General features: G+C 35.2%; 1 protein-coding gene across 4 annotated transcripts in view; it reads right to left on the bottom strand.

Moving 5' to 3' along the window:
- PMS1 (PMS1 homolog 1, mismatch repair system component) overlaps positions 1-15,116 on the bottom strand; it is an 84,880-nt gene that overhangs the window by 44,579 nt on the left and 25,185 nt on the right. For all 4 annotated transcript variants that reach the window (XM_015077638.3, XM_053215432.1, XM_053215431.1 and 1 more), the window contains exon 4: positions 10,027-10,190. In XM_015077638.3, coding sequence (XP_014933124.2) covers positions 10,027-10,190 — 164 coding nt within the window. The remainder of the gene's footprint in view (positions 1-10,026; positions 10,191-15,116) is intronic.

Raw genomic sequence — 15,116 nt, 5'->3', positions numbered from 1 at the left:
ACTAGTTACCAAAACCTTTATTGATGAGGTAACAATAACTTCACTTCAAAACCTCATTTTTTGTTTGTATTAGATTCTTTTTAAAGTGAAATCAAAATTATGTCAGAGTAATACATGAAGGTAACTACATATTAAAAGTGAAAGTCAGATACACCCATCCAGGGATATAAAAGGGATGTAGCATTATCATTTTCCTAGGCATGTAAATTAAATAAATCAGATACCCTCAGATCTTTTGTGTTCATTTTCCACATGCAGTCAGTCAACCAGTCTCATTGATTCTTCCTTATAATGGCTATCACAGACACCCTTTGCTTTCTTTGTCAATGTATTTATCCTTATTCAGGCCCAAGGTGCCTGGACTTTTGTTACAGCTTAAAGCTGTAACACTTACTGCTCAAAGCCTCCTACAATTCTTTCCTGCACACTACTGCCAAACTAATGTCAGAGTTAACACCTTGATCATTTCCCTATTCCCAATTTTCTATTAAAAAGAAACAAAAAAGATTCAGCCTAGCATTCTTTTATATTTTTTTATATTCTTTTATAATCTAGCCTCAAATTATCTTTCACTTATCTATCTTCCTCTACTTCTCTATATAAAATACCTGACTCACCTAAACTGATTTAACTGCCTCTAAATGTGCTCTGTACTTACCTACCTATACCTTTTATCTTCACACTATTTCTCTACCTAGAATGATTTGATCCATTTATCCATATTAGCAAATTCTATAATATAGACTCACCCACCTGGGGCGGGGGGGGGGGGGGGTCCTAGATGAAATTACAAGTTGTGTCTACTTCACTACAGGTTGTGTCTACTTCAATAATATCCACATCTGCCTAGAGACCAAAGTCAGCCCTCCCTTTTCTCAGACTTTCTATGAGTTCCCCAGAAGGAAAAGGAAGTGTTTCAGGTCTAAGAGCCGATACTTGCTATTTTGCTACCTCTCTGTTCCAGTTGCTGTCTTTAATCTTTAGTGACCTCATCAGCCTGTATCATAAGTGCTTAACTACCTACATTTACAATTTAGTATGCACTAGTGCCACTCATGTGATGGAGCACTCCTGTCCTCCATGCTCTGAACCCTTGATTACATTCATTTACCACCTATTTTTTTTGAGCACCTACATGAAATACTACTGTAGGCTCTAGGAGTGCAGCAGTGAGACAGTAGTAAAACACCTTTCCTCTCATGGAAATTATATTCTAGAGAAGAGAAAGACAATAAATCAAGATAAGTACAATATATACCATATTAGATGGTTATGAGTTTTAAGAAGAAAAATAGAGCAGGAAAATGTGTGTGGGACAGGGGAAATAACTGCAATTTTAGGGTGGCTAAAGAAAGCCTGAGAAGTTTTAAAAGATGAGATTGAGCCAAATGTATACAAAAATCTTCTAGGCAAAGGAACTACAAACACAAAGGTCCTGAATTGGAAGTATGACTAACAAGTTCAAGGAACAACAAGGAGGTTAGTTCAACTGAAACAAAGTGAGTAAGAGGAAAGAAATAAATGACATCAGATGAAATGGTGAATCAGATCATCTACAAAAGGGAAGCAAACTACAGGCCAAGGGGCTGACTGCCTTTAAATGTTCTTTTTGAAGTTTTCCAGTCTGTGGCTGCTTTCATGCTACAAAGGCAAGGCTGAAGAGTTGTAAGAGACTGTATAGCCCCCAAACCCCAAAATATTTACTATATGATTCTTTTTTTTAAACAAAGTTTACTGACCTGGATGTAAAATTGATAGGCCATTTACAAAGGCTTTGATTTTACTCTGATATGGAAACTCATTAAAGAGGAGTTGCATGATCTGACTTACATTTTTACAGAATCACTCTAGTTATTGGGCAGTAAACAGACTTAAAACAGCAAAGAAGGAAGTGGAGAGATCCAATTAGGATACTATTAAAAAAACCCAGGTGAGAGATGATGGCTTGAACCACAGTGGTAGTCACTGACATGGTGAAATCTGGTTAGGTTTTACATATATTTTGAAGGTAGGCCTACAGAATTTACTCTTGAATCAAAGTGAAAGAGAATCAATAGTCAAGGATAATCTTAAGGCATTTGGTTTGCCACCTAGAAATACAGAATTCTCATATATTGATGGGAAAGGCTGTGGAAAAAGTTCCAGAAGAGGAGATACAAAGCTCAGTTTTTGACAAGTTAAATGTGTCAAATTATCATTACCAAATATGCAGAGGATTTCTGGGTGGTAATCAGACTCTGGAGTTCAGGAGAGAGTTATAGAATGGAGATAAAAATTTAGGAGTCATCAATGGATAAATGATATGTAAAGTCATTTGAATAAGCACACTATGAAAATGTGTATATACACACACACATATATACAAGAGAGTAAACTGTAGGACACTAAAAGTTTAGAAGTTAGGATATGAAATGCAACTAGAGGACTGATGTAGAAAGAGAGAGAGGAAAAAAACAAGTTGTGCAGACTTAGAAGCCAAGTTAAAAAGTGTTTCAAGGATGAGAAGATCAACTGTGGCAAATGCTAACTAAGATAAGGACTGAGAAGTGACTACTGGATTTAGCAATGTGGAGGTAAATGGTGTCCCTGACAAGAGCAGTTTTGGGAGAGTGGTAGAGAAAAACTGAGAGAAAATAGGTTCAAGAGAGAATGGGAGGACAGTAATTGGAGACAATGAATAAAAACAACTATTTCTAGAAGAGGTGCCAAGTCAGCTTTTCCTAGGAACGTGGGGAGTACATCCATAGTGATGGAAGGGAAGGCTGATGTATGGACACAGCTGCAGATAGGTGGATAGATTTGTGGAAGTCCTTTCCTGATTGCCTCAATTTTCTCACTAAAATAGGGTGTAAGGTCAGATGACAGTGAAGACGGAAAAGAAGGTGTTGGCCGTCTGAGGACAGGACAGATGAAATGGCCATTTGGGACCTTGCCAATCAATGTGTAGTTCATGGACAGCAGCAACCACATCATTTGGAGGCTTGTTGAGAATGTACAATCTCAGGCCCTTTCTAACTTACTAAATCAGAATCTGCATCCTGAAATCCCAGGTGATCTACATACACATTACAGTCTGTTTAAAGCATTGATGTAGGAGATCAGGAGAGAAAAATGCACTAGAGAAACACAGTATGACTGCCAGGCAGCACTCAAATTAGTGATCATGAATTTAAAGTCATGATGGGTGTGTATTTTCTTCTACAACATTCAGCTTGGTTCAGGCACCAAGAGGACAAAAAGATGGCTTTCACCAGGATTTGGTTAGTCAAACAAGCACAGTTCAGTGAGAGAGAAGCAAGAAACTAAGGGAGTACCCAAGGACAGCATGATAATTATGGACCTTATAATTTAAGCAGAGAAATGAGGAAAAAATGGATAAAAAACAATTAAAAGATGGTAGGATCAATGGATCCAGTAGAGTCTGAAGGTTGCTGGATGGAATAAGCTGGGAACACAGGAGGTCATGGTCAGAGAGTGAAATACTTAACAATGAAATTATGGAGGAAGTGGTTTTTGGCAATAACAAAGTCTATGGTATAGCCACTGGAATTAATAGCTACAGTAGGGTGGAAAGAACATCACTGGAGAAAAGCTAAAAGATTTGAGAAGCTAGAAAGGACTATGTGGATACTGAAATCACAGAGTGATAGTGATCTAGGGATCTAAAGACATGAAATTAAAATCTGAATGAGATTTTGGGTTGGAGAGAAAAAGGAATGGTCTGGAAGTTGCAATGAGGAACAAGGAAGTGAGAAACAGATGAGAGAAATCAGTCACCATTTGAAAGGGCTGCAGAGGATATAGTGTTCTCAGGGAAAGTCAGATTCCAGAGCAAGAAAAGGCTAAGGACACAGAGGATTTTACTTGTGACTAATCATGAAATGGGACATTTCAGGACATGGGGATATGTAAGAGACAAATGATTTGGATGAGAAAAAGAGTCCAGGGTGATAAAGAATGAATTGAGAGACTCAGCCTTCTTGAGTTGATTGACATAAAAGCGAATAGAAACATGATGAGATTAGGGCTGGCAGTCCCAAAGCACTTCACAGTTGCAAGACTTTGACTCTTAAGGGAAAGACTAGAGAGGTCTTGCCAGGATTGAGAGTTCTGGAAATACCATCTGACACACAGATAAAAGCATGGAGGAGAGAGAGATGGTCTTAAAGATTCCCTGTTGATAACTACCCATGGACATCTACACCTCACTGCTCTGGGCTCTCATCTGGCTCCTATCAATAAAAAAACCTAAGGAGAAGTGTTGCTTTCTGTCCAGATCAGATACCTTCACTTACTCATAGGGTTTTTTTCAGAAATTCTGCTGACCCTCTCCTGCCTCACCATCTACATTTAGTATGGAACTGAATTCCAGCTATAAAGAGGTTTTAAGTTTATTTTCATGAAGCTCTTAGGCTTTAGGCAAGTTCTCTAAGCATTTTGTTACAGGTAAAGTGACATTTTATCTATTCAGAGCAAGAAAAAACTCTTGTTCATGGGGGTCAGACCTATCTCCACACACACTGATCTACACCAGCATCAGCTCCAGTCCAGCCAAGACATTTGTTAAACATCCACAGAAAGATACAGATCAAAATACATCCACCATGAAGTCTTCCTTGACTATTCTAGCCTGAAGTAACCTTTCCCTTTTCATAGTATTTACCAATATCATTTGATAATCAGTAACTTTTCATTATTCTTTTCATCTATTTAAACGTTCATACACTTTCACATCTTCCTCACTTATTCTGTAAACTCCTATCATGTAATTATTCCATAGGCTATCACATAATTATTCCATAGCACATACTCAAAGCTCTGTATCTAGTAGCTGTGGAAAAGCTATAGCAAAGGAGAATAAATATTGCATTAAGAGCTAAGAGAATTGAACTTTAGCTCATCTTATGCTACATTAAACATTTAAGTTATTAGGCAATCCACTCACATGGTCACGTGAAGATAAAATGGGAAGGGATAGAGATAAAAATACTCTATTTGCTAAAAGGTTTAGGACAGGACAAAAAAGATTTTCAGTGGTCTTTTCTAGATGTAAAGACCTAAAAATCTAGGAGGCATAAATGCTTATATTTTGTGATTTGATATATAAATCACCTTCTTAGAACTTCTAAGTGATGGAAATGTGAAGCTCCAATTTTTTAAGAAATGAAGTGCTTAAGATTTATGTAGACATCCTTAAAACTCAAAGAGGTTTAGAGTTGAAAAGGGCCTTAGAGATCATGTGATCAACTTTTACTGGCCTAAGCTCAAAAAGCTAGATTTGTGCAGAATTCTCTGGAAATTACTGATCAGAAGAGAAATCTACTGTTTTGAAGTAGAGAAATGTATTAGGATAAATAGTAACTGTAAGATGTATTTGGTTAGAGAATTTGTGAAGGAATAATCATATAGTTCCATTTAACTAAGTTAATAGAAACAAAATATGTTAAATTGATAACTTAAAGACTATGTCCCTGTCAAGTGTTTCCCACTCACTGTCCCTCCATGCAATCTTTATGTATTTCCTCACTAGTTCTAATGAAGACATATCAACGACTTACATGCCAAGAAAAGAGACTAGAACAGTATATATGAATACAAGTGAGAATATACTCTGTAAATATCTAAGAGGTCACTGAAGAATCTAAAAGGATGAATCCTCATATTATATAAAATGAATCCTTTTTTGAGGATTCATCCTATTGGATTCTCCAGTGACGCCTGTTCTGAAAGAGGCCAGAGTGTTCAAAACTGGAGCTTTATAAATTTTTGTGATTTTGATTTTAGCACCATGTATTTCATTTAGTATTTTACTGTGTGCTATGCACTGAGTATTAAGGGGAATATGAATTAGATGCAGTTCTCCCTCCCACAAGAGTCTGCTGAGAAGGAAAGATAGTACACAAATCATTGCCAACAAAGCAAAAATGACATAATAGAAATATGTAAATAATGTTACAGAAGACGACGAAGAATAATTATGTCTTGCTGGGGATAGGGGAAGAACTCAGAGATTCCTTCAATATGGATAGTATGGATAAACATCAAGATAAAAAATAAACTACAGTAGGGGTGCCTGGGTGACTCATTCCACTGAATATCTGACTATTGATTTCGGCTCTGGTCCTGATCTTAACGGTTCGTGAGATCAAGCCCTGTGCTGGGCTCTGTGCTGACAGCATGGAGTCTGCTTGGGATTCCCTGTTTCCTTCTCTCTCTGCCCCTTTCCACTCGTGTGTGTGTGTGTGCGCTCTCTCTCTCTCTCAAAATAAATAAATTAAAAATAAAAACAATAAATAAGCTTAAAATATACTATGAAATGTGACTTATGTATGTCTTTCATCTTTTCTATATAAGTTAACAGAAACTAGGTGAAAAGTAAAAGAATATAATAAAGAAAAAAACAGAACCATTTAAAGAATTTAGTTATCATTAATTTGCAGGCAGCAAAAAAACAAAACAAAACACAACATCACCAAAAAATCCCAACCAACCAATCAAGACTGATAATCAACCTCAAGCTAACCTGAAAACTATTCTGAATGGACCTCCACCTTCATTAATTAAAAACAAAACAAAACAAAAAACAAAACCCACTCAAACTTTCAAAGTTGGAACTAGAAGAAAGAAAGGGAATTTAAGGAAAGGGCATTTGAACTACAGTCTTGAACTGGAATTTCCTGTTGACTATACTGCCTCCATAACCTTGCTTGGGATGTGGGTAATACTGGCCCAACTGTGGACTTTTTCTTGATTCCTCATATAGTACAGCTGAAACAAAACTGAGACATTTAACAATATTTGTGTAAAAGGCTGAGAGTTACAAAAAAAAATAATAATAATACAATGAACAAAGAGAATATCATGAATGTTGGGGATACATATTATAAACTACTACTTTTTAATCTTCAGTTTATAATCTAATAAACATGTCCCTTCTTTCTCATTCTTGGTCACCCCCTTCCTCCTACATCTTCAGCCACCACCACAAAAGAGTACCCTCCTAGCGACCCAGAAAACTATGTCAAGAGAGGAAGCCACTACACACACTACCAAATCTCTATGGCCAGTTTTCTGGGTTTCTGTTTCCAGCTAAGGTCCTGCCTCTTCCCAGATTGACTGATGCCAGAGATATTCAACTCTTCAAAGCTGTGTCATCATTCTTCCAGACCTTAAAAATAAACTGATCCCAATAAGCCTTCAGAGTAATGTGACATGGAGGTAGGGTAGGTAGATGGAAAGTCACTCCTTAATTACTATTCTCTTGTAACAGTTAAAACCTTCTGGTATCAATGATAATCCAATTCAGCTTTTCAATACCTGTGGGCCTCTAATTATCAAGACAAAATTCAATTCAAAACAATTTTTACAACCATAAATAGTATTTTAGGCAGAAGAAAACATTCACAAAAACCAACAACCATGAAATATGAAAGTACCCCTTATTTGAAATCACAATTTAACATTATATTCTAAACTAGTCGTCTACAGAACTATTCATGCATATATGAAAGAGCTAGAATACTAAATTGGTTTCATATAATCACACTGAGAAAATTTTTTAGTTCTAGGAAATAACTACATTATAAATGAAAATATACACAGCAGGACTTCATAGGAATTCAGTTATTACAACTAAAGCTGAAGACTATAGTGCTTGTTTAAGGAATGGCTCTAACATTTCCCCAAATAATATCTACTTTAAATAAAGTCACTGAATCCACTTGTAAATTATTTCCCTTTGGCTGTCTCATTATTCAATATGCTTTCAAGGAACATGGTGATGAAAGAAGAAAAATACCTCTTTCTAACATAACCATACTGGCAAGAACATCAACATTATCAGTATTCAAAGAATGTCTTGGCAGGTTAAACCTTCATAAAAAGAAGGAACACTATCTAATCCAAGATGTCAAAATAGCAATAGTACTTCTCATATTATGTGCAATATGATTGTTTATAAAGTAGAAAAAAATTTCAAGAAAAGATGTCAATATAGTCATGTTTAAATTTCAAGCAAAGGCAAAAAATTCTTCTGAAAAGCACATAAAGAATGATAAACATGTTTAAAAGAAAAGGCTAAGAGGAGAGCAGGACTCAATGTTCAAAGAGATTTATGATATGTGCCACTGCCATTCTGGGAGGTTTAACAATATATTTCAGCATTTGAGGCACAACAGCACTACTAAGAAAGAAAAAAGTGGCACAATAATTTGTACTAAGAGAAGGAAGCTTGAAGACAGAGTGCTTCTTCTAATTCAGTCCTTGATCTTGTGTAATAATACTAATACTTAATTTTACTGTAAGATTTTTGATAATCTCACATTATTTTCATGGTAAAATGCTCTCAGCATACTCTTTAGGATTTGAACTGAATCTGAAATTACTGAAGGCTTATCAAGGGACTTGTGTTTATTCAATGTAAGTTCAGATGTGCTGTCCTCAAAAAATAATAAAATGCAGCATATTATAAAATACTACCTTCCATTCTCAAAAGATAATGCCTGTACTGGTGATCGTACAGTGGTTGGAAAATAATATAAACTTATCCAAAACTTAGAAAATATATATATTTGACTTTAAATACTCATTTCTATTACATGAGGCAGAAATCTTGTTTTATTCTATTTTCTCCTTATTGTTGCTTTTCTTTAAAAACAAGAAGTTCCTATCTTCATATTTTACCTTTTTCATATGTTTTCCCTTCCCAATCACTTTCTTCTGTCCTTGATCTTTTCTTAACTTGGGTATATTCAGCTTTTAATTGCTAAATGTCCTTTGGATAAAGAGGTCATAGGGTTATTTATACTACCGGGATGAGCCTCCATCTATCAACATCCTGAGGAATCATAGCATGGTAGAGCAGGAAGAGATCTCAAGGTATCATGTGGTTGAGTTCTATGGTAGCAGGAATAGGTGGCTGACTAATCTTAATGTTTTTCTTTCTTTTCTGTTTTTTTTAAAATGACCAAAGATTTTGATCATAAATATTCCACCAAGGTTTGGTTTAAGACAGAATCATCTTAATAACAAGTAAATAGACACAGTATAGAAAGAATGCTGGATGAAAAAGGATTCTGACCCTAGTACTACTAATTACTGTAAAGTATATAACAATTTCTTTGATTCCTCTGAGCTTTAAGTTCCTCCTACAAATAGAAATAATGCTGCTTAACTTACAAAGTTATTAGTAAGTGTTCTGAAACCTGGAAAAGAACTATATATACATAAGGTATTCAAATGAAAAGACAAGACAGCAGAGTGGAAATAGCCTGCACTCTGTAGGCATGTTAAGTTTCAAATCCCATCTCAACAATTTACTAGCTGTGCAACACAGAGCAAAGTATTAAACCTCTCTTGAGTTCAGTCCAGAGGACAATGGTAAATTGATATGTCTACTTCACTCAGTTGTTGCTGTGGATCATAGGAGTTTAATGTACCCAGGATATGATGTAGCATTGTGTAGGGCCTCAATAAATGTTAACTCTCAACTCCCTATTGGGTTTCCATACTTGTGCTTTCCTCTCTTAAATATTTCAAGTGCACATGTGGAATTTTATGAAAAACAGAATAATCAGAAAATACCTTTCATTCTATCAAGATTCATCAAGCAACAAGAATTTCTTAATCAGCCTCACTTGAAAACTGGGAAGAAATGAGGTAGTTTCCTTTAAAAAAACAAAAAAAACTCTTCCAAAGGAGAAACAGTTTGTAATAGAAGGTGAAAAATGTCACTAAATTGTGAACTCCTTAAAGGAAAAGAACAAGTCTTATACATCTGCATATTTAGGTAGCACTCAAATATTTCTTGGATGTCTACTGGCAAAATCCCTGATCTCAGAAATTATGAAAGGTTCAATCAGATTTCATCTAGATGTCAGATAAGAAAGTAAAGAGATTCTTTATATAATAAACTAAACAAATGTGGACAAATTTTTGCAAGAAGACTTTACATATCTGATTTTGATAAAATTGTGCCTTTATAATATCATATACCGAAAACTCTTATAGAAACATAATAATACTTACCTTGTTATGTATAAAAACAATCCTTAAGTCAGGTTTAAGTATACCATAGCTTATGAGGAGATCCTGGATCTTTTTTATTTCATCTTTACATTTTTTAGCAGTTGAGTAAAACTGCTTTCTTACAGGTAGATTCTTAAACAATCTTAAAGCAGTCACAGTTGTACCTGTTGGCAGATAAGAGGAAAGCACATTTAGATGTGAAAAGAACTTCACACATCTTCAAATCTATATACAATATATTCAACCCCTTCTATCACTGAAGGCCAGTCCTCCCCCAACTCCGGGAACCCAATGTGGCTCAACTTTGCAACTTACTCTGATCCTCTGCTAGACTCCTATTTGTAACTGGACTAACTTGGCTAAGTATTATCTCTTCTGTGTGATCTAAACAAGAATAATCTGATTTCTACCACCACACAGAAACATGGGCTCACCAGAATGTAGTATCTTAATAATTTGCTGATATTCAAACCACCTGGAATGATGCTTAGTCTGCACCTTAAAATACAATATATAGGTGGTATAAGGCTAAAATATAGCAAATGTGATAACCTTAATTACTACACTAAAAATTCTTATCTGAAATAATGTCTAACTGTCTGGTTTAATTTCATCTTCTGAACAACAAATATTCAAAACACAGTATAATCTGACACAAAGATTTTCTTTTTACTAGTGTAGTAACTAAAAAGTTGAATAAAAGTATAAATATTATAATGCTTACATATCAGATTAATAACCAGCTTTTGTTAAACACACACACACACACACACGCACACACACACAATTAGGCCTGATATTTTCTCATTACTATACCATAAATCTGTGTTTTTTAAACATTGAGGAACTTTTAAAACTACCAGTCATGAGCTAATCTCAACTTAGTAAATCAATCCTCTCATGTGATTCTAATGCTGTACTGCCAGGGTTGAGAAACAAAGCACTGAGAAGTCAAAAAATCAATTTAGTGTACAGTTTTCAACTTGGCATTACTGACATTTGTTGAGGGGGCTGTCCTGTGCATTGTAGGATGTGTAATTGTATCTCCGGCCTCTACCCATTAGATGCCAGCAGTATCCAACTCAGTCATGACAATAAAAATGTCTCCACACAATGCCAAATGTCTCTTGGGAGGCAAAACTGTCCTTGGTTGAGAATCACTGATTTAGTATATATAGCAACTAGTATTTTTTTAAAATTAAATAAAGTCTAGAATATACTAAACAAGAGCAGAAAATAGAGTGTATCACACATAGTAAGAGTATATACTGCATCAAGAATTTTTTGCTTTGATTAGATTTGTAGGATTAAAATGTACTATGTGAACGAAAGTCAGAAAGGCTAAAAGTTGCTGCAATAGGTCAATCTTTGACCTACTGCTCACAAAAAAGAACAAAACAGAATGGCAATCATGAGGAAAATATAAGACTTAGAAACCCTAGCATAAAATCAGGAGTTCCAGGAAGAGAAAAAGAAACAAATACAGGTTTAACTAAACAGAAGAAAATTTTCTTGAATTAAAGTCTTTAGTACAAATTTCAAGAGCTTACTACAAGCAGGAATATTTGTGTGTGTGTGTGTGTGTGTGTGTGTGTATGTATATATGGAGAAAGAGACACCACACTTCCACTGGAAATCCTAAATTTTAGGATTAATTTAAGGGTAAGGAAAAAATTTTAGAAACTTTCAGAGACAGTAAGTTCCTTATGAGGAAATGCTAGCATCAAATTTCTTAACTATAACATTAGAAGACAATCTACAAATGATTGAGGGGTAATTAAGAAACTTACACCCAGTAAGTTTAAGAAATTTAGAAACTTACACCCAGTAAGGGCTATGTATAAGGATAAAATGAAGACACTGCAAGGATTCAGAAGTTCATTCCCCAAGTATATTTTATTAAAACAGTGGTGGATGAGCACTAGCCAAATGAGAATTATATCAAAATAGAAGTTTTATGACAGAAGAAGATGAGAAAATAAAACTGATAAGCAAAGAGTTTTAGCCAAATGTAAACATAATATGGCAACATGGCTGGCATTTGCAATGTAACTGTGAAATAGGAATTATTGAAATGAAAGAGATGTAGGGGAGGGCCTAACAGTAGCATGAAACTGTTTTACACTATTATTAATAACACTGGATAACTGGAGTAAAGGGGTTGGGAATAAAAAGGGCTAAAACTTATATGGACCTATATATTCTTGACTATGGCAATTTCCTTTCCTACCAATGTTCTCCTTCTGGTGTGTCCTCCAACACATCATACTTATTTGCACCTCAGAACTTTTGCATATGGTCTTCCCCCTACTACCTTTTGCAAGGCTAACTCCTTTATCAACTTTCAGATCCTAACCTAAGTATCACCTCTTTAAAGAATCCATCCCTGAATGCCCTATCAAAGACTGGTTCTCCCAAAGTGAAACCATGTTTTATTTCTTCCTAGAAATTATCAATATTTGAAAAAATTTGTGTCCGCCTCCCCTTTTAGAATACAAGAAGCATGAGAGCAAATGATTATGTACCACGTATGACATTACAGCCCCAGCACCTCAATGACTAATAACCTACAGGCATTTAACAAAAAAGTTTTGAATAACAAATAGAAATGCATGCACAGAAATGAATGCATAGAAGAAAAAAACACAAATGTGGTAATAAGAATAAACCCCAAATTTGTTTGGACTGTTTTCTTAGTTATAAGGGACACATGGTGTTTTTATAATTTTTGAAACTTTATTTTATAAATATATACAATTTTTTTTATCTTAGGGAAAAAAGATCTTTGAGGGGAGAAAAAACAAGGGAAAAGCTGTATTTCTATTTTGCTCACATTTGATGTTTTCCTGCTTCTTTTCTCTTGATCAGGTAAGTTCATCAGCATATTACGTTACTAACAATTTAATTAAAATTTTTTTTTGCTTTCCTCCATTTTTAGGTAGGTATTTTTTTGGCCTAAATTTAACATGTCACCTTCACACACAGAATTAAAGTCCTTGGAACACCATGGTATTTCTCACTTGTAACACTCTGGTGCTACATTTTCTGCCTTAGGAAAGTAAACAGGCTACTGCCAAATTCACATCGAGGTGAAGTTGACAGAGATCAAGGAGTGCACATGTCCAGCAATCACAACAGGTATGCACTCTGCCTTCCTGCTAAACAAAGGACACACTCAGAGCAGAGTGTATCAGACCCTATCATCAGAGACCTCTTATGCCTTTTTCTCATTTCACTCTATGTTCTTTCTAGATATTTCCTCCACGCCCAAAGTTTCAACTACTACATGTATGCCAATGATTCTTGATCAAAGTTATAAGAAACACTATACTTTTATGAATCTCTGAAAAAGAAAATATATGCCAAATAATTCATGATACAATGCCTTAACAACAGTCCTGTGCAATACATGAATTGGTCCACACCAGCCTCTCACTGCTTAGATATTTCTTTTATCTATCCTCACTGATATGGCAATTTCCTCTTGTGTCTTCGTTTTCAGTGCCTGGCATGTGATAGCAAACCTTTTGTACTTAACCCAGTTTTTTTCACTTGTGGCTATATTCTCTTTTTAGGTCTCACAAAGCATTTGTTGTTTTGCAAAAAAAAATATGAAACTTGTTTATTCCTGCAATCAACACATGAATTATCAATAATGCACAAAACTTCCCATCCAAAAAGGATTTGGGGAGGCCATTAATTACAAGCCACGACCTGTTTTTAGAGACGTCAAAATGTGAGAAAACACACATCTTAGAATTTACTAAAGATATACATATGAAACTGACAGCATTCAAGTTATAAATAAACGCTCACTCAATATCACCTGAATGTCCCAAAGCCACCTCAAATCAACCACACCCAGACCTGAACTCATTCTTTTCCTTCTTACGTCTGATACTTACACTTAATCCTCTTTCTCATATAACACTAACATCCAACAGTTTCCAAAGGCAGATACTCTAGATTTAACTGATTCTTCCCTCTCCCTCTTACTGCCAATATTGTGTAAGTCTTTTAGGCCTGTTCTATCCTAAAAATCTGTTTCAAATCTATGTCAAGTCCCTTTCCCTCCTTCAAAACTTAGTTCAAGATAACATTTCTTATAATAAGACATAGTTTATGGTAGGAGTTACAGTGTTCTAATTAATTTTAGAAATACCATGACATTCACCCTCTACCTAAAAAGGTTCAGTGGCTCACTGCTGGTTATAAGAAATAAACTTTTACTTTCAGTTTTAGAAATTTCACTTGGTTCTTTTTTAGAGTTCCATTTCTCTGCTGAAATTGTCTACCTTTTTAGCAATTTTGACCATCTTTTCCTCTAAATTCTTTAACATAGTTGTTTTAAGTTCTTGTCTGCTAATTCAAATATGAGGTCATGTTTGTTTTCTTATATCAACTATTTTTTTCTCTTATAGATCCCATTTTCCTTTGTTTCTTAATATTTTTATTTTTGCCAGACATTGCATAGATACATAAGTAAATGAAAGAAAAATAGATACGTAAGTAGGTATTTTCCCCCAGAGAAGGCACTTTATTTCCTCTGTCAAGTAGCTAAAGAGAGAATCTCTTCAATATAATTAGCAATGTATCTGGGTTGGAGCTGAGCTGCCCCTTTATTTAGCTCTAGTTCACTTCTCGTTTCAAATGTCTTAAAGATGGAATGGGGTCTTTTCTTCTAGCAAGGTTTTGGGATCTCTAGCACTGCAAAACTTTGTCTCTCTAGCTCAGTCCTAATTTTCTTTATCACTGCTTACTAAGCGTAAGTCCTGATGAGATCTGGCATCTGAGGTGAACCAACTCTGTCTGAGGATCCCATCCTCCAATATCTCATGTCAGCTTACACATGGCTGTTAAAGAAGTTCAGCTGGTTCCTCCTAGGGCCATAAAAGATGCCTTGTTCATGGCAGACTTGTTCCTTTGCCCACCTATGCCCCCAGACTCAGTTAATGCTCCCAGGGATGCAAGTACTTTTCTTGTCTACTCATCTTTTTCTTGAACCTAACTCATTTAACTTCCTTTTTTGCCCTCCAAGTTTTTATTAGATTTTATTTAGCTAAAATACAGTGTAATATTAGTTTCAGGTA

This window comes from Acinonyx jubatus, chromosome C1 (assembly GCF_027475565.1).
Source record: "Acinonyx jubatus isolate Ajub_Pintada_27869175 chromosome C1, VMU_Ajub_asm_v1.0, whole genome shotgun sequence".
NCBI classification, from domain to species: Eukaryota; Metazoa; Chordata; class Mammalia; order Carnivora; family Felidae; genus Acinonyx; species Acinonyx jubatus.
The sequence above is the reverse complement of the archived record's forward strand: the minus strand, read 5'-3'. Positions and strand labels throughout refer to the sequence as shown.